This window comes from Anopheles merus, chromosome 3R (genome assembly GCF_017562075.2).
Source record: "Anopheles merus strain MAF chromosome 3R, AmerM5.1, whole genome shotgun sequence".
Lineage (NCBI taxonomy): Eukaryota > Metazoa > Arthropoda > Insecta > Diptera > Culicidae > Anopheles > Anopheles merus.
In genome coordinates, this window is record NC_054084.1 from 1090067 (window position 1) to 1112662 (window position 22596).

A 22596-nucleotide genomic window follows, 5' to 3' on the forward strand; every position below is an offset into this window, starting at 1 on the left:
CGAAAGCTTCAGCCCGCTCGGTTCGGCTCGTCGGTACAGAACGGTGCCCGAACTGCCCCCGAATGCCCGACCGTGCCAATGTGACAACCGTTGCTGCGGCCAGGCGGGAGAGCGGACGGCAGGTTTGTTTGACCGGATCGTATGTTGCATAAACGCAGCATCGATGGTCCGAGAGCATGCGGAGAGCGTGACAACATGCCTGCCACGCTCTCCGAATCACGCGGAGAGTGAGATAGAGAGAGAGAGAGAGCATAGAACTGAGCGCAGCATAGAATTTTATGCTGTGTGATGAGCGGAGAACAGCATAAATGTGAGTTGTGTTTTGTGCAAGAGAATTGAGCTACTTTTATGCAATTGGAAGGGGAACAGGCGGAGAAAATGAGTTACCAAAGTGAGTTCTTCTCTTTGAAAATGTGTTTGAATAGAGAATTATACTAACATTTATTTATTTATTACTTTAAGGAGAATTTAAAACATAACAGTTAAAAGTCAACAAAGCGTAGATTAACCTGGGATCATTCAAGATTTAACTATCTCAGCGAGTTTTTTTCCGGCCTTATTTGGTAATAATTTAGCTCACTCTGAAATACTCAAAGGCAAAGATACAAAAATAAAACAAAATATTGCCTCGCTTTCTCTTCCAGTTCGCTCGTGCACGTAATTATCCAAACTAAGCCTGCACCGAAATGCATAAAACTCTTCTGCCGGCATAATAAAATGCATTCTAATTTGTCAACCTGCCACGATTATGAGCCCATCCCGCCCCGAAGCACCTCACACCAGTATTTACGTTCGTCAAAACAAACCGACTAACAAGCAGCATCGGCACCATAAATTCATCAAACTCACCAGGCACCATGTGTTGCTACCCCTTGCCGGCCGAAGCGTTCCTTTGCTCATTGAAAATGGCACATAAACAATCGGCACGATAATGATGTCGGATGATTTTAACGCGCTCCCGTGTGCCTGCGCGATAAATTGTTACGATCTGCACCGGGGACATACGTGGCCTTATGGCTTCTGTCGCGATCTGGGTGTGATTAGCTTTGTGCTCCCTTAAGCCGATTGAGGGATCGAGAGGATCTAATATCATATGCTCCAATAAGTGTAGCTGCCCTATCCGCGCTTCATGGGTGAAGGGTGCAGACCCTTCTTCTCGATCAGTGCAACAAATGCATAATCACTAACCGTGCGGCATGCGTGAGATTGAAATTTATCACCCCGTTACGTTGCTGCACCGGTGCCCTCTTCGTACGGAATAAAACAGTATGTGAAACGAAGCCCTTCTGTCACTGAAAGCGTCATCGAATCGTCAGCAAAGTCGAGCTCACGCAACGCATCTCGTCAAAAGACATACCAATATTTTCCACAAACCTTTTTTCGCAGTGCACTAGCACGAAGATCTGGGTGGAAAGAATGAAGGTCACTAGGGATAATTTATCACATTCATTAATTACCCTCAATATTTCGAACGGCCAATGTGCCACGTGCCAACAAGCATTCGTGGGGGAGGTTGTGATGTTTTTGGTCAGCCAACCACTCGAGTATTTTCAACGCAATCTTCGATTGCATTGAAACGCACCAGAGGGGGACATATTTCACGCACATTGGCTAATTAATCCAAACATACGCACGTGGTTGGCTCTGGAAAATAACAACACTGCTGAAAATTGGAAAATTGGCACATTTTAGTTGGCTCCCACCATACGAATGTTCAGGGACAATTTTCTCGAAGCATTGAATGCTTCAATGCGTATAAAATTTATATTAAACATACACATCATTTATATAAGGTCATTGTCACAGCATTCATATAAGACCTTCGCAAGCATGATTTTACCAGCACTTTTACTACTGCAGATAACTGCAGTCACTTTAACAACCAACGCACAACAATGGCCGAAATCCTTTTAACCGTATTGTTCACAAATAAAATCCTTCATATTTTAATGGTTTGTTGGAAGAAGGCACTTTACCTAAAATACTGCCCGACACGCTCCACACTGCTGATGCAGCAACATCTTCCCATACGGGTTGTGGTGTGTGTGTATGTGTTGCAGTGTGCTATTCGACGAGATGCATAAAATTTAATATTCCTACCTAATGAAACCGCGGTAATGAGATTGCATCGTGTCACCAGCGTTGGCTGGAAGCGCATGGGAGCGCTTCAATAGAGAGACAATCCTTAAGTGAGCCCGTAGCGCTGAGTGTGTAAAACCTACTCTCATTAATTGGAATTCTGTGTGATGTGTAATAATTGCACACACACACACACACACACTTAAAGTGAAACATATGTTGATTAGTTTTTTTGTGCCATCATGAAATTAATTTGCGGTTTATTGAGCAGAATGGTGTTGAATTTCATAAAATTGTTGGTTTATTATTGCTGTTTCTGTTTTGCGCAATACTCGGAATAACCAATTAAAATATTTTACAAAACACTGAACATAAAAGATTCACTGTGTAGGACATTACAAGTAAGCTAACTTCTCGTTCTGGTAATAAAATGCCATTCTCAAATTTCGACCCAACAGAACGACTCTCTTACACATACAGAAGCAGCAGAACGAAGCTTCTTCTAAGGATTTAAAATCAATAAAAAAGTGGTTGTAGCAAAATTAATGGCGACCATTTAAATAGCTCCCTCCATCGCCACCATTCACCACTTCATCTCCCTCCTTCCCGAAGCATCCTCTCTCATTGCTTGTGGTCTGGGTAAGCGAGAAAAAATTCCTTCCCCTTCCTTTTGTGCTGCATCTTTCGCGTGCATCCTCCACAGGTAGGCGTGCATATTCGCTTGGCGCTTGGCAGCATAACTAGAGCAGGGCTTGTGCGTCCCGACGCCTCCCCACCCCAGCACAAGCGCGGGCAACGCTGCAGCCATGGGAACTTTTCGACGGATGGAAAGTTAATTTTTATTACACTCATAAATAATGGTGCAATCAGTTTGCACACGAAAGAGAACTTCACCTACGTACAACCAACTCACGGGGCGACCATTACACCCAGCTTGTCTCGGCGCGAGAGTGCAAGCCAAGGCAGCCCTGTCAGATGACAGTGTCAGCCCGGGGTAAGGTGGGCCCGGAAAAGTGCCCGTTGGCGGCTGGGACGGACGACTGCAAATGATTGTGGTTCGGCAAGTTTGGCTAAGTGATACTTTGAATGAAGTTTACTTTGCGCGTTCTCGAGAAGCTGCTGCGCAAGAAGTTTTTAAATCATCTGCATGCCATCCCCGGTTGAAATATTTTGATGAAAGATTTATGTTGTGCGCTGTGTTTTCGTTGAATTTTACGCAAACGTACTCAAACTCGTTTTTCAAATGTTTTGTGCTCAATTTTGTTCTTTCACTTTGTAACAATTCTTCTTGCTTTTATTCTTCCTTGGCATCATTGAACCATCTTGTAAGTAAATGATTGAATTTCCTTCCAACAATGACATCTCCCCCACAGCCCGACGGCGAAAAACTTTCTCACCCACACACATGCACACACCTGAACCGAATCGAGATGAAACCGTACGCGAAAACTTGGACCGAAAGTTAACGAGCAGCAAACAATAATTGGCTGTTCCGCGAAGATACATTTATTTCACCACCCTTTTGTCAAAATCGCATGCACTTCCCGCTTGCTTGCTGGGAGGACCTTTTCCCACCTCTCGTTTTTTACATCTCCACACACACACACACACAAACGCGGCACTTTCCAGCAAACCCCATCTGTCCCGACACTTCCTGTGTGTTTCCCGTCAAGACAAACATGTTTTAAACTTTCACCAAAACTTCTTTTCCAGCAGCCCTTCCCCGCCCAACTGCAGGGCGTGCAGCGTCGGCTGCAAGGGTTCCGTTTTTCCCGATAACAATTCACTTGCCCTGCCTGTGCGCTGTTTGTTTGCTTCGCCACCTTGCTCCTTGCGGGCAAAACGTTTGCAAACTTTCGAAATTATTCTCTTTAACGACGCTTACCAATTGGAGCAACTGAGTGGGAAATATATTTTACACTAACACGTCTTTGGGAAGGGTGGATACAGGCATACACACACACACACACACACACACACATCTCGAACATTGTTTGTAGCAGTTTCGCTTCAGATAAATTGGCCCTGTTAAAGGATACTTTATAGGGAATTTTATTTTCACCTCCGGCTTGCGGCGGCAGCGGCGGAATACGATCGACAAATAGTGAAAATTGCTCTTTGTGAACAAACAAACGGGAGGAAAAGTAGGATGAATGGGAAAAGGGTTGCCGGGGGGTTTTCCTTCGCGAAACTACTATCGATTGTCATAACCACGGGTACGACGTCAAGAACGGAAGTGGAACGAAATTGAAAACATGGGCCCTCGTCTCTTCGATAGAGGCAATTTATTGCGGTGGGAATGTTTTTTTTCTTGTTCTCCTCCGCCAAACTTCCTTAATCATTTCTATCAATTGTGCTTCACGGAACGACTCGGTATGTGTGTGTGTGTGTCATTGCACCAGCAATCTTCCTTTTCATTATCTTTTTTCGAGCCATAAGAAAAGCTTTGCCTCGAATGCAGCAGCACAAGAACGATGGGAAGCGATTTAATTTGCCACACTTTACGCGAAGTAGGAAGTCTTCCGGACGGCACACTCCTCCCAAACGCTCTTCTGCCCCAGTGGCAAGGAAACATTCCTTTAACCGAACACAAAACCTCGTCGCAAAATGTACACTGAGCGAGGAAAAAAGGACGACATTTTTATACACTTCTTTTCAAAAAACCCCCCATCCAGTGCGTTTTTAAACCCACGTCACTCGCTAGGCACAATGATAAACGATAACCACCAACACAAATCCAAACAATCCGTACCGCTGCGCACACAAACGCACAACACACCACCTAACCCACCGAAAGCCGTGTGGAAAGCCGTGAATTGCTTGATTGGTGAGATGAAAAATGGAACCAGCCCGATGAGTGGCAGACGAATGGCGCAAAATAAAAGGCTGATAGAAAGGAAGTGCGAGTGCTCGAGATGGTGGAAAGTCGAGGCCTGAAGAGTGCTTTCTTTTCTTTTAGGAAGAAGATGAAGGGTGAAAAAATTTAGCAAACCCACACACACTAATACACACCGATGCACACTACTTAGGCAGGGGGTGTACTAAGCTCAATAAAAAGTCGAACCAAACTGTCTTCAGCTCGGGATGAAAGAAGGTAAAATGAGAGGGTTCGGATAAGAAAAACCTTCAATAGAACTGCTAAGAAAGTAAAGTACCGAAAAGGCGGCCGATTGTACTATCCCGTGCATGGAGAAGGAGGAGGAAGATGGAGCGAGATGGAGTGGAAATTTAGGTCGATTTTTCACTGCCTTTCGAGCACCACCCAAACCACCTCCATCTTTTGGTGCGATAAAACTAAATCATGGCCTCATACATGGCCTCAATGTGCCGCTTATATCGTCTCTATCAATAGTGCCTGTGAAGCCGAGGGAAAAGAAAGAGGAAAAAAGAAGTAAAAGAAAAAGCTTTGCTGGCCAGCGAGAGGAAGAAAAAAGCAAGCCTCCTCCTCCACCACAATCGTCACGGTGCGGAATAAATAGAACATTTCCTTCCCCCTTCGGTCAAGCGCTGCTAAGAAACTGCAAACCGGGTGCCGATGGCTGCGGAAAACCGCCCCCGAACAACATGCTGCCAACATACGTAATCACACACTCACACACACACACAATTCGGACGCTCTGCAGATGTTCTAGATTGTCGGATTGCGTTGCGATGCACAATTGCACTTCCATCCTCCCTCGATGCAGCTTCCCCCTGCTGCAGTGGTGATGGGAGTAATTCGGTGCGCTTTCGTTTTGGGGCCTGCCACGTCGACCGGCTGACACGCTGACCGGTACCCCGTTTCCGTGGTTCCGTTTAAGCAGTATTTTTAGATTAATGAAGTGTCCTGTTTTCGATGCCGACCGTACCGGCAGGACGATGTACCGCTCTGCTGGTAAAGTGTTTATTTTTGCTCTGGAAGCCGTTTTGTCATGGGACGGTCGTGGGACCACTACCAGAAGCTTCCTTTTGTTCACGCATCAACCGACAAGGGTTGCAGGGAGGCAAATAAACACTGTCAACAAACAGTAAGTGTTGCAATGAAGAATGTTGCAAAACCGGGTCGGTTGAATTAATTGTTTGTGTAGGCTGCGTTGACAATCAAATTATGCTCCGAGCTTACCAAGCCCCGTCATTTAGAACACTCGCGCTCAACAAACGCAGTCTTTTTTTTTAAACACTAAAAGTTGTGTTGTTTTTTTACAAGCACCAGTGGTTCTTAAAGCACACGCTCTCTTCAACTTAAGAAACATTAAACCCATCCGCAAAAACCACAAATTTAAATTACATTCTCCAGTAACTGAATCATCTTTCGGTCGGGGAACTCAAACTCAAAACTAACCTACTCTTATTTTTCACCACCCTTCTCTTCTTCAACCTTCCCTCCTTTCCCCCTGGTCGGAGACACCGTGTCCAAAGATGGTACTGAATTATGTTAATTAGGATAATTATTTCACGCGATAACAGTCATTATGAGGTGTAATGGTAATGAAAATAAATGAACATTCTTCTCCCATCGCGCACCCTATCCTTCGCGGCAGGCGGCGGCTAAACCAAAAGCCAAAATTGCACAGACAGACCCACACACACACGCACACAGATACAGAAGATCTTGCCATCTTGTTAACTATGTCACCGGTGGAGGGGGGGGACACCGGGGAACGCCACCGAAATGGTCACGGTGAGAGATTATGGAAATTTACTACACTTCTCCGTTTGGTCGCCCCGATTGCTGGACACACTGAAATTGAATAATTACGCATCGCAAGTGAGGAAGCGTAATTCGGTCAAAAGTTGGTCCACAAAAATTGGCCAATTCCAGCTCACTACGAAGCCGTTGAGCGGAGGGAAGAAGAGGGTGAGGAAATCACATTACAATTTTACTTCTCTTTTACGCTAAACTCGTGGTTGTGTTTTTGATGTGAGCTCGAGTGCGTTAACTTCTACATTACCAACCATCGGCGGGAATTGTTAGTGTTATCATCAGTGACGGGAATGTTGCACTTTTCGTTGCATCGATTTCATACTCCAGAATCGTATCATGTTCTCGTCGAACAGCCATGATAGAGTGGTGATTGAGAAATGGTAGATTGGTCCATGTTCATGTCAATCCTACGACAGGTTTGAGTTGTGGGTCTTTTTTCTCATCAAACTTAAATATTATTCCAACTTAGTCCAATACTGTAATATTTCGTTTTACTATCGGATTTCGAAGCACGTCTGAACGAGCATCAAAACTCGCCTTTATACACCTTTCTGAGTAACTGCTAAATAGTAACCATGTTCTCGTTCTATCTTAGCCACTCACACACACGATTCCCTACCACGAATACAAGGTTGTATTTAATTAACTGTCGAAAGTCATTTCCGTATAATTTTACGATCAAACTTTACGATCACATGCAACCCTACAGCACCTCCCCTGCACCGGTTCACCGACGACCATAGTATTCCACCTTCATCCACACCGCATCCGTACCAGATTCTAGAGTACAATCAATATCTGTCAGCTGGATTGTCTCCATATTTAGTCTAGTTTGTGCCCGGGTTCCGGTGCGTCAGCTCGATGTCAACGAGTTTCCACCAACGAAACACCAGGCCAGGAATAGGATACGGACGAGGTACCCACACACTCTTTCGCTCTCCACAAGACATTCGATGCCACGAACTAACACGGTCGGAAGACGGGGTAAAGGTGCCTTGGGCATTAGTTTTAAATCCAAAGAGAAACGTTCATCTTTGAGCGAGGGAGTGAGTGTGTTAAGACGTGGCAGTCGTGTATCTTGGTACGGTTGCTGTCACCAGCACACACACACACATACTCATGCTCAGGTGCATCGTGTAGGTAGATCTTATCCCGCCCTGGAATGAAGACGAGATCGGAAAGAATGCATGACAAAGTTGTTCGTTATTCGTTAACATTGTTCACTGTCAACGGGAATGTTGAGGTGATTTGAGCATGTTTCCGTTCAGTGCACGAAACGGCTTATATGGGGTTGTTAGGAAACTGCTCCCAAACCGTAAAGGGAACGCTCTCGAAGACAAAGAACGTGCTGGGGTTTTTTTTCTTCTGAAAGCAGCTATTTACCTCCAGCAAAGATATAACCCTAATTTCAATCGCTTTGGAGAAATTCTTCAGATAAGGCTAATGAAATCGTTTTGTGCAGTAGCAGAAGCATTCATGAAATATTCCATGCTCTTGTGTGTGTGTGTGTGAGAGAGCAAAGCATTTTTGTGATTTTATCGGATTTTTAATATGCAATTTACTTTCATACAACATCTTCTTTGGTTCTTCGTTTTTTTGCTTTTCAACATCAAGTTCTAGATTATGAAATAGCAACTCCACTCGCATCATGTCCGTTTATTTATGAGGCTTTTCTCCCTTGATAATGATGCATGATGTTAGTGCACACCCTACGAGAAGAAAGACCAAGCGATCGCATGCAATGACTCACGAAACAATTGGTCAGTACAAATGAAAAATACATTAAATCGACATCGTGTCATTTGCCCAAGGGGGAAACCGTTTTCTTTCTTTTTTGCAAAGTCCATTCATCATCGATGTCCGTGTGTCCAAAAACTTGGAACCGATTTTGCGACTTGCGCCGTCCATTGTCTTTGACTGACCATATGCTGGCATAATGTCCCTTGGTGCATTCATCAACTTTTTAAATTGGTTTATTGAACTTAAAACTCATCCTTTATGCCTTTTTCCTCTTTCAGCCAAAAAATTACTGCTAAAAAGCCTCTCGACTGTCCAGCAAACTGTCCACTCGCTGAACAATATATCGCCAAGGCTCCACAATGCACTCGCTATAATTGCTCGTTTAACGTATTAATGGCGCACATTAAGTTGATTGATTGCAGTCTCGCGGGCAGTACAAAGTATTGGAACAAAATCGCATTATCATTGCAAGGAAAACAGTGCAGTAATTTGACTGCGTGTGTGGGACTGTGGGTTCACACAAAAAAATAAACAAAAAACATGCGGAAGAGTAAAAATTGTTTGCTTTATTTTGCATCTTCGTAGTTTCTCACGTCATTTTTCCTTCCAAATGTTCGCATGTTTTCCTCTAACATGCTCGTCTGCTCGACCTTTGGGTCCCATTTTTATCACACCCAAAGCCGAGCACTCGTTCATCCGACATCCCGCTCGAGATCTGGTCAATCGGGATTTTATGATGTGCCGCGGCGAGTTTTATTACTTTCCGAACCTCACATTCGCCCCGTGTGTACGGTTGCGAGGACCGGAACACTCATCCCATCCTGCAACCCACCCGCATGCAACAAAACTCTGCACCCTCGGGAGGAGGAACCCCGAGTTTATGGTTTAAGCACGGATGATTGATTGCCGAATTATGGTAAAACTGAGCCTTTGTGCTGGCCGTGAGTTTCGCGTCGCCCGCCGTGGGACATTCGGGATTCCGGCATTGGATTAGATCGATTCCGAACTTTACAATGTCACCTAACGTGCGTTCGTTTTTTCTTCTCGTTATTTTACGATACTACGACTAGGTCGTCTTCAAAGGCCAAAAAACGCGATAGCTGCTACTAAACCGTCCCGAACCGATCGCGCTCGTCACGGGGTTTGTGTTTTACTGCTATCCACGAGATACGCTAATACCGACATAATTTGTCCCCGGTGTTGCTGTCCACCACTGTGTGTTGGCAGCGCTCTAGTATGCGCTTTGGGATCGATGGGTGTACTCACGCACGGATCTATCATTATTATTGGGGGTTGAATCGAAAGATTTATTCCCACCTTTTTCGGTTCGAGGGTTTAAGCCGCCAGTCGCGCCGATAACGCTGGGACGGAGCCATGTTTATGATATCAATGTTAAAATAGAATGGAAAATACTATGATGCTGATTGATTGCTACTTTTAGAATACATCGGAAGGAATTTGAATGGATTAAATTTGTCAAGAGTTAAATGTATGTCACCAAAATGTGCTTAAATCAGTGCAAACATAGTTCAGACAAGCTGATAAAAATCAATCAAATTTCATATGCACTACACATTACGATGGATGAGTTGACTGATCTTCAAACAACCTCCGAGAAACAATCGTCACCTCCAACATATCACTCAAAGGTGTAAACAATCGATGGCGCCACTCACTCAGCGTCCATGAGTCAACGAATACGTAATAAGTACGCACCGCCAGTCCCTGTTTACATGTCCAACAGTCCACTCTTCAACTAGGCAAGTGTTTATTCACTAAACACTGCGGGAATCGCATTAAAAGGCCCTCTTGGACGAACGCTTTAAAGCGCAAATGTGTATATCCATTTTAGTGTGATGCTCATTTCAAGGTATTTCTGGGCATATGTAAGAGTGCTGCTGTATGTTTAAGTTACGAATCTTGTTTTAAGTTCAGTAATGCACTTAATTGATCTTTGTGGCTGCACACGCTAAATCGTTCTAAAACAAACCCAAATCATCGTAAGTCTTTCAATAGTAGGTTGACCACAACTAAGAGCTTCATAACCGCAGGACTTCATTATGATAGACTAGATAGCGGAAAAGCCACTGACGTATAAATATTTAGCAACGCATTGTTCTGCATCCACTTCCGATTCCGGTCAAGTGCAATCAAAATTGAATGGAAAGAAGTTTGCACTTTCAAAGGCGCATCCAAACCACAAACATTATTGATGCACTGAATTGAGCATGAAGTTTCTGTTTGAACCACTGAAAAAACTATTTCAGAATTGCTCTCTAGAATACCTATTATTTCTAAAGCTCTTCTAGAACATAGTGGTTCTCTTCGTTTGACTCCGGTTGTTCAAAGCATCGATAGAAACGGAATTTTGATTTACCAACCGGCCATGTAAACCTACCACGTACCACGAATGCTTTAAAACCCTCATGACTCATCCCCGAAATGACTTCGATTCGGTTTCGTACACGACACGGTACCTCATTTTCCCTCCCAACCAAAGAAAAAAGCCAATAATCTCTTGTCCATCCATTTACCGCCCATGATCGTATCGTACGACCCGCCACGTTCTATCGCTGTTCGAATATCAATTTCAAATTCGACAACATTAGTGTAGCAGCCGCCAGACGACACCGTCGCGCTCTCATGCCGATTAGCTCTGACCGCCACCAACATCACCACCACCAAGCCTTGCTGTAAAGATGGATGACAGTCCATCGGACAAACAGTACGCTGTTTGGACTATTCCATTTTAATGAACGATCTGCATAAGCGATCGACGGGATGGGCCGGAAAAAACAATCTCAACGACGGGTAATTAAACTATCTTGCCTATTCCTTCGCTGCACTTTCCCGTTCGCTTTATCGGGTCTTAAGGAAAGTGAATAAAATGAATGGAGAACCTCGCGCTCCATTCGAACGGTTGAGGGATTACAGGTTTTAACTCCCTTTCCACCAGCATCACCACCACCACCACCACCAGCACTTTCCCGACCGTCTGAATGATCGATAAATTTAGAACCTTTATTCTGTTCCATTTTTCACTCCGTTCGTCACCGCTCGTTTGCATTGGACGAGCATGCAAAGACACACACAAGCACCCACACCGTTCGACGGTGCATTCCGAATACATTCGCAGCCGAGTTGCAGTGCGGGTGAATGGACCTGCGACCAGCGCTCTGTGTGATCTGAACGTGATATATGGACCGGGAGTTTGTTTGTCTTCCCCGTTTTTTTTGTCTCTCATTTGAAAACGTCTTTGGGTGGGACCATTTCGAGCAGCCTAATATCAATAAACATCGAGCCTTTCGAAAGCGTGCATCTGTGTAGAGGGAGTGGTTTTTATGTGCTTGTCCTCCTCTGTCATCCACTGCCGCAGTGATTAGAATCCACTGATAGCTCCAAAGGGTTTGGGCCACCGAAATCGATCGTCATCGATAAGTGAGATGTTGCGATTGATTTATGGAATGGTCGATAATGGACAAGAACAGTCGTCAATTGGGTTGAGTTCATTCTTAAGGTGAAACTTTCACTTTCACCTGTAAAACAAGCGGGTTTTATTGTGTTTAATTGTTCTTACATGTTCATATGATTATGATAGTCATCATCTTCTTCTTCTTCTTTTGCACAACAACTGCTGTCGGCCAAGATCTGCTGTACCACTAATGAGCTTGGCTTTTCAGTGACTTATTTAGCAACAAAGTCAGTTCTACGCATGGGACACGGTCTATTCGGGGCTCGAGCCCATGAAGGGCATGTGGTTAAGCCGTTCGAGATGACGACTGTACCACGAGATAGGCCCTGTTCATGATGACGAAATTCATGATAATATTGATTTTAATATGCTACTCGCAGCGATACGTTCAATATGCATTTTTGCTGCAATATGCAAATTCTATTAAATCCACTTCTTTATTCCCGGCTATCAAAACTGACAACCAATTAAGCAGACTCTAATAAACTGATACACTGACTACGGCCGAATAATTTAAAGTCCATTTTGGCAGCTCTGCACACAATCTGCTATGCAAAAAACCAGATTCGAAAGCATTCTTCCCAGCTACAACTGAGTTTATATCGTTTTTTTTTGGTTTCATCGTTTCCCATCCTCCAAAAACACTTCAACTGAGACTGGCGAGTACATAAAAATTACAACCGCTCTATACTTCCCCCTTCTCTCATAAGTGTAAGCGCTGTTCGCAACTTTCCCCATAAACCATGTAACCCGTTCGGTTGCATGCTCTTCCTCATCTCTTAGACCCAGTCCTTGTTTCCCCAAACTGAAAGCCCTTTATTCTAACTTCAGTTCTATTTCGGCACTGCGCTTTTGTGCTCTCGGCCACTATAGCAGTGTTACAGCGGAATGGACGCCTGTCATCGTATGCCACTCGGCTTTTAGCAGTTGCACCAGCGGCCGATTATTTGTCGCTTGCAATCAAGAATTATTGCCAATACAACACCAAGGCACAACAGCGAAAAAGAAAACTACAGAAACGGACTATCGTTGCATCTCTTTAAAGCTAGGATACAGTGTGGAACTCCATAAAGGCAAATTACAATACCTTAAACTGTTAAAAATACTTTAAATAGATTATTATCGAAAGCATGTGCCATGCAAATTATTTAATACTTTTCTCACATGATTTTGTTTGCCATATTTTTACAATAATGTTCTATAAAAATCATCATGGACACTGTAAAACGCGTTGTACCCCTTTCTTAAAGCTACAAAAGCCTTCGCAGTGCACAATAGTACTGGCCACTACCCAAAACCCAATTTCCGACTTACGCAGGGTTATCGGGCGATATGAAGAAGTAATATTTTATTAACTACTGCAACATTTACAACGCTCCACGTCCGACACCGGGACCCGTAATCGTCCCTGATGACAGGGACCAACACCAACAGCCCAGGCCCAGGAAGAAGCTGCCGGGAGAATGCGGCCCAGCCCGACGATCGGTGTGGCGCCTTGGGTGGGCCAAGGGTTTGGCGAGTGAGCGTCTTTTTTTTGCTTCTTCTCGGTGGCTTTTTATCCCGATCGCGGCGTCGTGCCATTGCCAAAAGTTACACCATCCTTCACCCGTTGGCACCACGTCGCCGCATCAACCGACCCTTTCCTGTCCCCAATAATGTCTCCCCGGTAGTGGTGATTTCGCTGGAGCTCGTAACCATCTTACAGCCCGGGGAGTGGGGCGTTGTAAAGGAAGAGAACGAGAGAAAGAGTGCGATTTAACGCAGAAGAATGCCACATCGTGATGCACCATAAGACAGAGGCAGGAGTGCTGATGGGGAGAACTCCGGCCTTACACAAACCTTACAGCTTATGTCCGTATAAATCAACACGCAAAATAATTCCCTGCATAAATTTTCTACCCTGCCGTCCCTCTGCTCATGCCGAACTCCCGGGGGGTTTGAATAGGAAGTGCAAGTGTCTTTTTTCATGTAGCAGGCCTCTTGCGTCTCCTTCAGCATCACTTTGGTCCCTCTCCTCAGACCCCACACGATCAGCTCCGTCTTTGGTACCAATAATTATGATCGTTCTCTTTCCCGAACTTTGCCCGACGGATGAATGATTTCACAATTTATTGCACTCATTCAAAGTTACAGCGAAAAGCTTCACCCCGCTACTTCCAGCACGTTGGCCAGTATTGGCGCATGGTGGCGTGCTGATGCTTCATTTCACATGCATAAATCTTGCAACTAAAAACGTGTAACCACCTTGGAGGCAAACTTCTACGATTAAGTTTCTGGGTTGGGTACTCTCTGCCGAAGACCTTCGCACAGGGGTCAAGGAATGTCGTTCCAACTCGGCCCATTAGCCCCGGTTCGTACCCACTGGCACCTGGAAAGCAGGCACACTTCATCAGGCTTTCCCAGGTGATCCTGCGACTGAAGTAACCCCCGCAGTGGTTTTACCGTACGGCACGTGGCAGAGCAAGGCTCAAGGGCGTGTCGCCTTTGCCCCTTGCAAGGAGCACACCGAAGAAACGCACAAATGAGATCCTCGCCGCTTTCCAAGACATCATCATTACAGGCAATTCGCTTGCAGAATAGGCAAGAGGTCGCATTATGTTTGGCACACAAACACACACACACACAGATATATTTTTTGGGCGATCGTGATACTACCGGAACCGGACGGGCAGCAAGATTCCGGTGGCAAAAGTTCGCCTCGGCCGTGAGATTTATGTGCATTTATCATACTCGCTGACCGCTGGAGGGTTTCCCAGCATTTATTAAGTGAGTGAGAAAACGCGCGAGACCACCCCCGAAGAGCAACGATCTTCCTTTGAGGTGTGCAGATGAACAGACTAAAGAGAGACAGAAATACGTACGAGTAGATAGCAAAAAGAGAAAAAACAAGGTACTCCCTGTACGCAACCACAGAACATGGGTAACGTTAAATTTTGGACTACTTTCCATAATTTTCGCATCCGGACGTCAGGACGTTCTTTTCGGTGGTTTCGGGAGCACACTGCTTGCCTGCTGTACGACACTCTGGAGAATTTTCCATGATAAACGATGACCACCCAGGAACGGGCCACCAAGGTGCGTTAATAAAGTCGGCATTAACCACGAGTGCGTTGCTGTTTTCCTGTAGGCGAAACCCCTTTTGCCTCGGTTCCATCAGAATGTATTGAACATCCGGTGGTGATGCTCCCAGTTGAATTGGAGTGTTTTACATCGTTAGCAAGTAATGGGGTTTCCCAGTCGGATGAAATGCTTTCAATGCTCTTAAAATAATAAATATCATTATTAAAACATTCAGAACGTTCTAACGTTTAGATTAACTTGAATTGAGGGCATGCAAACCATTTATACAATCACATTGAAATGACTTTTTTTTCATGTCATACTCATTATCAAACCACTTTGCATCCATACGCATGTAATAGCTGCCTTTATGCACAACGATCTATTTGATGAATTGCCTTGCTCCCACCTTCCAGAATCCTCCACCCACCAATAGCACGCGCCAATGTGCTTCCCCCGAACAGTCAATGAGGCGTCTGCTGCCTAATGGCGTTACCAGCTTATAAATAATTTACACGTACTAAGATATAACTGTTTACAGCATAAATTTTACAAAGCTCATCCACCACCGAGCAAGCTGTGACACTCCTCCAAGCACCAACTCAGACGTTTTATGCGCCAACCCATAATCTTTTTCTTTTGTTTTTCCCCCATTCCCCACTCTCGCGAACCGCCATGGCTGAGACGAGGGAGATGAGCCGAAGAAAAATGGTGGAAAATGAATAATAACCTTCAATGAAGGCAACTTTCATCATTCATTTCCTTGCGCGTCCGACCATTTCCTGTCCCCCACTTTTCGGCTGCACCCCGATTCCGCAACTTCCGGAAAAGCGAGAATCCTTCCCTATAGCTCCAGCAATGATGAGCTCACTGACGACAGCGTCACGCGGACAAGACACCGATTGTCAGGCGAACGCGATGTGATGAGATTAAAAAGATAAACACACTCACTCAGAGTGCGCTTCCTTCTTTTTTTTCTTCCAGTCCTGTCTTCTCGTACGACACTTTACAGTAACGGATGCTGCTTACTTCATCGCGCTGCGTTGACAAAGTCTTGCCGTTTGTTGGTGGAAAGCTCGGGCCACGGGAAAAGACTGCTGCTCGAAACCTTCCACCAGGAGTAGGTGAGCACGCGATGCGTTATAAAGCGATCAATTACGTGCTCGGAAATGGTAATTTGCTGTGGGAAAATTTATCACCTCGCTAATACCGCAGTACTTAAGTCAATCATGATCTTATCGTGGCGTGACGGGAAGTTTTTCGGGCCCAGGGAGAGGTTGGGGGCTGTTGGGTGATTTGTTTACGCAACGGTGTTGGTTTATTAAATGATGTATCGAAAAATCATCCCCCGGAGTGTAGTGCGATTGTAATAATCGTCTCCCATTTTTCATCGCCTAAAGAGAGGCAAGTGTCTAAGAGGGAAATGGACCATTTTTACTCATAAACTTAAGGCATTTCCAAAACCATACTCAACTACGTCTACATGCTTGCGATGAGCGATAAGCATTGAAAATCCATTTAGTTCAATTGTTGCAAAACCAATTTTCAATGCATCTGCGCTTCCCATTCATCCTATTATCTTGATAAAAGCTATTCTTTCGTTAAAAAACCACTCATAATCAATTTAAACGTCAGTGCGTTTGTATAGAAAAAAGATCACACTGAAAAGCTAAAAAGCACTGGAAGCAAATGCAAACAGCACAGACAGTACCGTGTTGGACCAGTAACAAAGTAGATACTTGATATCACCAGTCGATGTCAAAAGAACCGATAGAAGGTACTGGATAAGAACGGCACAAAGTGCACCCGCCAACCAGCCACCTAACTGCAACACAATTCTCCGATTGACTGCAAAAGATAACTCGGCAGGGAAAAAGCATGGAAAGGATAACACTTGCATGCTTCGCTGAAAGTAATGCAACGGTGACAGATTTCCCAGATTTCCCGCCAACTCCCCGCCTAGTAACCGGTTGCCAATTCCGATGTGGAAATGAAAGACAGTAGCGAGCGAGAGAGCAAAAAAAACGCACACACACACAGTTACGCTTTCTACATCCCTGTTACTACATAGCACCCCATTAAAGTGAATTGAAATCCGGCGACCTTCGCTCCCGGTGCAGAATGTATCATCCCCCTTGCATTCGCGGTGCACCCCAAAAACTGCTTTCGGCTTCGGGCGAAAGCTGTCACTGCCGGAAAGGTGCCCCGGGAGGGATGGAGATGAGGAAGCATTTAGCTAAAGCTAAGCTTATAAGTTTCTTCCGAACCATAAATCAACGCGAAGCTACTCAGCGGCTGCTTAGCCGGGCTGCTGCTGCTGCTGCAACTGTGCGAAAGGTTGCAGTAAATCATATCGCAGTCCCCGAACTCGACGGAATGGCAAATATTTGTCGGTACGACGAGCGTGTACCCGCGTGTTCTTCGTCCTTCCCGCATGACAGCACGGACCACCGTGTGTATGATTCATAGCGACCACATGACCGACCTGATCCGATGTCGCTACGTGAAAGGGTCAATTACTTTCTGCTGCTACTTTCCCGAATGAATCGGATCGGGTGTGGCTCGTACGAACCTTTACTGGCAATTTCATTTCATTTTCCCCAATGCAGTCGTTTGCATGGTACGAGGTTTGCATATATGAAAACTCTAGATATTGAATACTTTTATTTACTGAAAGAAATTAAAGTCACCTCAAAGCCATCTTCCCTCCCATGGACCATTTCATAGCTTCAAGGAAGCGTCAGCAGCAACAAATGGACACGAATAATTAAATGTTCCTCCAGACACGGTTTCCAAACTTCTCCGTCGTACTCTACCTAACGCTGCCCAATGTCACGCTTCATTAGAAAATCGGCTTTTTACTCTAGCCGTCCCCTTAAAGTTCTCTCTCGGTCTCTTCATAAATCATCAGCAATATTTCTTATTCATTATCACTGTGTCTGCACACGGGTAGCAGAGTTCCGGCGTCCGGATTGTTTGTCCTTTGGAACTACCCCTTTGTCTGTCCGTCCCCGACTGTTCTGCGCGTCTCAAGAAGCAGTTGCCAGTAAAAGTTTTCCGTTTTTTCCAGCGAAAATTGTGCTGTTTGCATTTTGCAAAGCGCGAGAACAAGGAGCATCAAGGAACTCAAGGATCGTTTTTTCACTGTAGAGATCAAACAACGCGAAGCTCTTGCTCAGCTGGAAGTTGTTTGATTTAGAAATACTTTCCAACTGCTGCTGGTGCTGGCAATGGAAGCAGTTTGCTTGAAGCTTGAGCTCATAATAAGCTTAATTTAAATAAAAATAGCACTGCTCCGGAGCAAACGTTTGGATTGTGTTTGCCGACAATTCTTAGCGATCCTTTAAGTCTTGGATTGAGTGTACGTTTCTGAAGTAATTAGGTGTGCTTAACTGTATTTTTCTCAACACAGAGCTTGTCATCCATTGCCCAGAATAGGAAGGTGATATGTCCAGCGAATCCAAATTATAGTTATAACTATTTCCAACAAATACCAACACTCTTTAGTCTCAATTTTAAACCTTCAGCACGACCTCATTCATTGCCAATCCCTTCGCACCAATTCCGGATATCTTAAACACCGCTCCGGCCGGTTCCTCTTGAGGTCCAACCAAATTCTTCGCCGCTGTCGTCACAAACAAATCATCCAGTTTCGGTCCTCCGAACGATGCAGATGTGACTTGTTTCGCTGGAACTTTATATTCTGCCAGAATCTTTTTCCTATCGAAAAGACACAACACATTTCTTATCAAAACACACATTCTCGAATGCGCAACTACAAGCATATACATACTCCGGAGAGATTTTCACCACTTTGTAACCGTTGAAGCACGCCACATACAGATTGCCCTCACTGTCGATCGTCATACCGTCGCCGAAATAGCCCGGATCGGCCCCGTCCGGCTTGAAATCGTACCAAATTCTCGGATTGACTGCAAACAACACACACAAGACACTGCATCAATGATGCACAACTTCTCCGATCCAACACCGTTGCCGCACTTACTCAAATTGCCATCCAGATCGATGTCGTACTCCTTGATGTGATTCGCACCGGAATCGACAAAGTAAAACTTGTTCGTCGCCCGATTCCAGGCCAACCCGTTCGAAATGTACATGTTCCGGTCCTGCTCGACCATCTGCCCGGTACGGTCACAGTAGCGCCACAGTGCACCGGTTGCCTTCTCGAATGGATTGCCAGCAGATTCGTTCAGCATCGAACCCACGTAAAGCCGGCCCCAGGGATCAACCTTACCGTCGTTGAAACGATTGTCCACATGGTCCGGTCCCAGGCACGCCAGCTCCCGCACAATCGTCGCTTTGGACGCTTTGCCGTCCCACCGTATCACCAGCAACCGAATCGTGTCGCCGATGACGAAACAATCCGACCTACCCTTCACCGGCACGATGAACGTTGCGAACCGTATGCCATCTGTTGGGAAACACGGCAAAAATGGACTCATCATAAACGATACAAAGCGGGACAGTATCGGGGAAAAACCTCTCCCTACGCACCGATCGATGCCGAGTACACTTTGCCCTCGCGATAGTCCCACCGGTAGATCAACGCATCGGTAAGGCTCACATAGTACAAACTCTGACGGGCAATGTCCCAGTGCGGTCCTTCGCCCAGCTCCGTGTACGGCGGTATCGCTGCCACCCGATAGCTCTCGGCCATACTGTTTGACTCTTGCAAATACTAGCTCGAAGGTGGACAGGCGGCCGGTATTTTATAGAAACTGCTCGGCCTTTCTCCACTCCCGCTCTGCAATCTGATAACGGGTCGGGGCCGAGGTTGCTTATTTGTTTGTTATTTGATAAGTCTATTAGCATTCGTAGCGTTATTAGTATGGCTCGGGGGGAAGTCGATATTGATTAGCGTCGATAGCGCAAATATGTGTTCCATTCGTTTCGCGGTAAGACCTTACAAGAAGCGAAGCACGCTCTCGGGCAAATTGACGGAAAAACTGGGAGAATTGTAAAATCCGAACCTACTGCAGAATGCAAATTCATTGCGTTTAATTATTCATTGTTTTTTTTACGTAATATTATTACATTTGTTGGTTATAAGAAGTTGATATTCATAATTTAACCAAACAAGGTAGCTTATCTTGTGTTACAAGCATTTTCCCAAATTAATCAGATAAGATTATCTGCGTTCAAAACGGCGTTTAATGACCCTATATTATCACAAACCCAAATACAAACTGACATCACATATCGCATATACATTGAGGTGCTATTTTTTACGCTATCTGCCCCCCATTTATCGCCGATAAGCTTCCAATTCGATTGGCAACGATTCGCCAACGCTCTGCCCAATTCCTAACCATCACTCAATTTTGACTCTCCGACGATGGCGAACGTACAGGTTGATGTACTGCCCGGGCCGTTCCTCCAGCTCGGCGAAGCTCCACACTGGGACGGCGAGTCGCAGAGCCTTTACTACGTCTGCATTCTCAGCAGCACACTGCATCGGTACGACTGGAAGGAAAATAAAACCTACTCCGCCAAGATCGGTAAGCTTGTTTTCCCGCAAGGCCGCAAAGGTCTCGCTCCAGCTTAAAGCAAGGTTAACATTCCCACACCTTCCCACCGCGGTACACCCCAGAGGGCAGCACGTATGCTTCGTTCGTCATTCCCGTGAAGGGGCGCAAGGGGGAGTTTGTGGTCGGTAGCGGCACTCGGCTGTTGCTGGTAAGCTGGGATGGCTGCTCCGAGGCGGCCTCGATCGTTAAAGTGTTGACCGATTTGGGCGAGGAGGAAGCTGACCACCGGTTCAACGACGGCAAGGTGGACGGGCAGGGACGGCTGTATGCAGGCACCATGCTGGCGGAGGACTCCCGCAATCACTTCGAGATGGATGACGGCAAGCTGTACCGGTTCGACGCTGGCCGCGGGCAAATGGTACCACTCAAGAGCAAGGTACACATCTCGAACGGCCTGACCTGGAGTGCGCACACCGGCAAGTTCTACTACATCGATTCGTTTGCATTCGACATCAAAGAGTACACGGTGGACGCGGAGGGCAATCTGGGTAAGTGTGGGGTCCCGCGGCAGTGGGCCGAGTCCCAGGTCCCAGGCCTTTAACGCTGTGTATTCGCCTTATCGCCCGCATGCTCATGCAGGTGGGGAAACGGTGCTGATAAAGCTGAAGGATGACGAGGCGGCCACCGAATTCATTGCGGACGGGATGACGAGCGATGCCGACGGCAACCTGTACTTGGCCGTGTTTGCCGGCTCGAAAATCATCAAGATAAATCCAGAGTAAGTGTTGAGTTCAAAGTACTTTGGCACCAGCCCCCTGTCGGTGGACGGCCGTGCCGTTGGTGTGAAGTGGTGAGATTGGAGATGGCGACAAATCTGATTCGAAATCGGTCGGCTCTGGCTCTAATCTTTCCGCTGTAGATGCTTCTGGAAACGCGATGGAGGGGTGAAATTGTATTCAGTGGCACTGCCACACGACTCAAAGGCTTTTGATAAATGATAACTTCTTGGAATCTTTTAGGCATCACAAGATCACAATAACATCTTTATCATTCTAGGCACAAAATGTAAATTACCGGCACCATTAACTCTATCGTCCGCTTTCTTCCGTCAGGTCCGCCAAAGTTGTCCAGGAGATACCACTGCCCGTGGCCCAGGTAACATCCGTCGCGTTTGGAGGCCCCAACCTAGATGTCCTTTTCGTCACAACGGCCGCCAAAGAACTCTCCGTCCCTCAGGAACCTCCGGCTGGAGCCGTATTTAAGATCACTGGCCTAGAGTCACGTGGAGCTCCAATGAACGAGATCGCCCTACCGTAGAGCTTGTCCCCACCCGCCATCAATTAACGCACCAGAAGAAGTTGTATGGATTCTTCTGAGCGTCTGCTTGGCGTTTTCGATTGTTTGCCACCTTCCATCGTCTGCTTGCCGTGCCTTTTCGTGAGTGTGAAATTTGGGAGCTGTAGTAATCATTTCAATTTCCACTCGATAAGCGCCACAACGCATTACCCGGCGGAAAAGTGTCGCATCTTGGGACTGGATGGTTTCTGTTTGTCTCTCTCTCTCTCTCTATCTTTCTCTCTCAGCCATTCCATTCCGGCTAACCCATTTGCGGGACGCTGAAGCAATGGACTAGTCTAGCCGACGGCTACTACTAGGACACGGTATGATTTGATCACAATAACAATAAGTGCACCAATTTCGACTAAATGTTGAATAAATAAAGGATTTACATACACCCCAAGATCAACCGGACTTAGTCTGTATGTGTGTGTGAGTGTGTTTATGTGTACATGTGTGTCTACGTAGTGTGCCGATATACAACCGGGGCTTGAAGATTCTAAAGCTATCGGAGGCACCCCAACGTCAGACAATGTGGCGCCGACCGACTGGAAAGATTTTTATAATGTCTTTCTGCCCCACGTTCCCCCCACCGGTTCGGTTGAACCCAAATCTCGGAAGCTGCCAGCCATCGGCTGCCCGGTCAGCAATGCCCAGCAAGAAGCCGCTTGGCCTTTTCCCTACTTCCCCGTTCCTAGTGCCGTTCGCACGCTCGAGACGGCATGAGTTTGGGG

The 22596-nt window shown here is 45.9% G+C and overlaps 2 protein-coding genes across 2 annotated transcripts; one reads left to right on the forward strand and one right to left on the reverse strand.

Moving 5' to 3' along the window:
- Positions 1 to 18515: 18515 nt before the first annotated feature.
- On the reverse strand, positions 18516 to 19750 carry LOC121597662 (regucalcin-like). The gene is made up of 4 exons (XM_041923581.1): positions 19551 to 19750; positions 19042 to 19467; positions 18829 to 18967; positions 18516 to 18755 (listed from the first exon to the last, which is right to left on the reverse strand). The coding sequence occupies exons 1-4, from the start codon at positions 19711 to 19713 to the stop codon at positions 18551 to 18553; spliced, it is 933 nt and encodes a 310-aa protein (XP_041779515.1). The 5' UTR covers positions 19714 to 19750; the 3' UTR covers positions 18516 to 18550.
- A 609-nt stretch (positions 19751 to 20359) lies between these two features.
- On the forward strand, positions 20360 to 22260 carry LOC121596101 (regucalcin-like). Its single transcript, XM_041920746.1, has 4 exons — positions 20360 to 20554; positions 20647 to 21072; positions 21164 to 21302; positions 21637 to 22260. The coding sequence occupies exons 1-4, from the start codon at positions 20392 to 20394 to the stop codon at positions 21839 to 21841; spliced, it is 933 nt and encodes a 310-aa protein (XP_041776680.1). The 5' UTR covers positions 20360 to 20391; the 3' UTR covers positions 21842 to 22260.
- Positions 22261 to 22596: the final 336 nt, after the last annotated feature.

Coding starts and splice junctions, on each gene's coding strand:
- LOC121597662 (XM_041923581.1), bottom strand. CDS start 19,713: ATGGCCGAGAGCTATCGGGTGGCAGCGATACCGCCGTACACGGAGCTG. Junction 19,468..19,550: donor AGTGTACTCGGCATCGATCG/GTGCGTAGGGAG, acceptor GTTTCCCAACAG/ATGGCATACGGTTCGCAACG. Junction 18,968..19,041: donor CGATCTGGATGGCAATTTGA/GTAAGTGCGGCA, acceptor TGTTGTTTGCAG/TCAATCCGAGAATTTGGTAC.
- LOC121596101 (XM_041920746.1), top strand. CDS start 20,392: ATGGCGAACGTACAGGTTGATGTACTGCCCGGGCCGTTCCTCCAGCTC. Junction 21,073..21,163: donor GGACGCGGAGGGCAATCTGG/GTAAGTGTGGGG, acceptor ATGCTCATGCAG/GTGGGGAAACGGTGCTGATA. Junction 21,303..21,636: donor ATCATCAAGATAAATCCAGA/GTAAGTGTTGAG, acceptor TTCTTCCGTCAG/GTCCGCCAAAGTTGTCCAGG.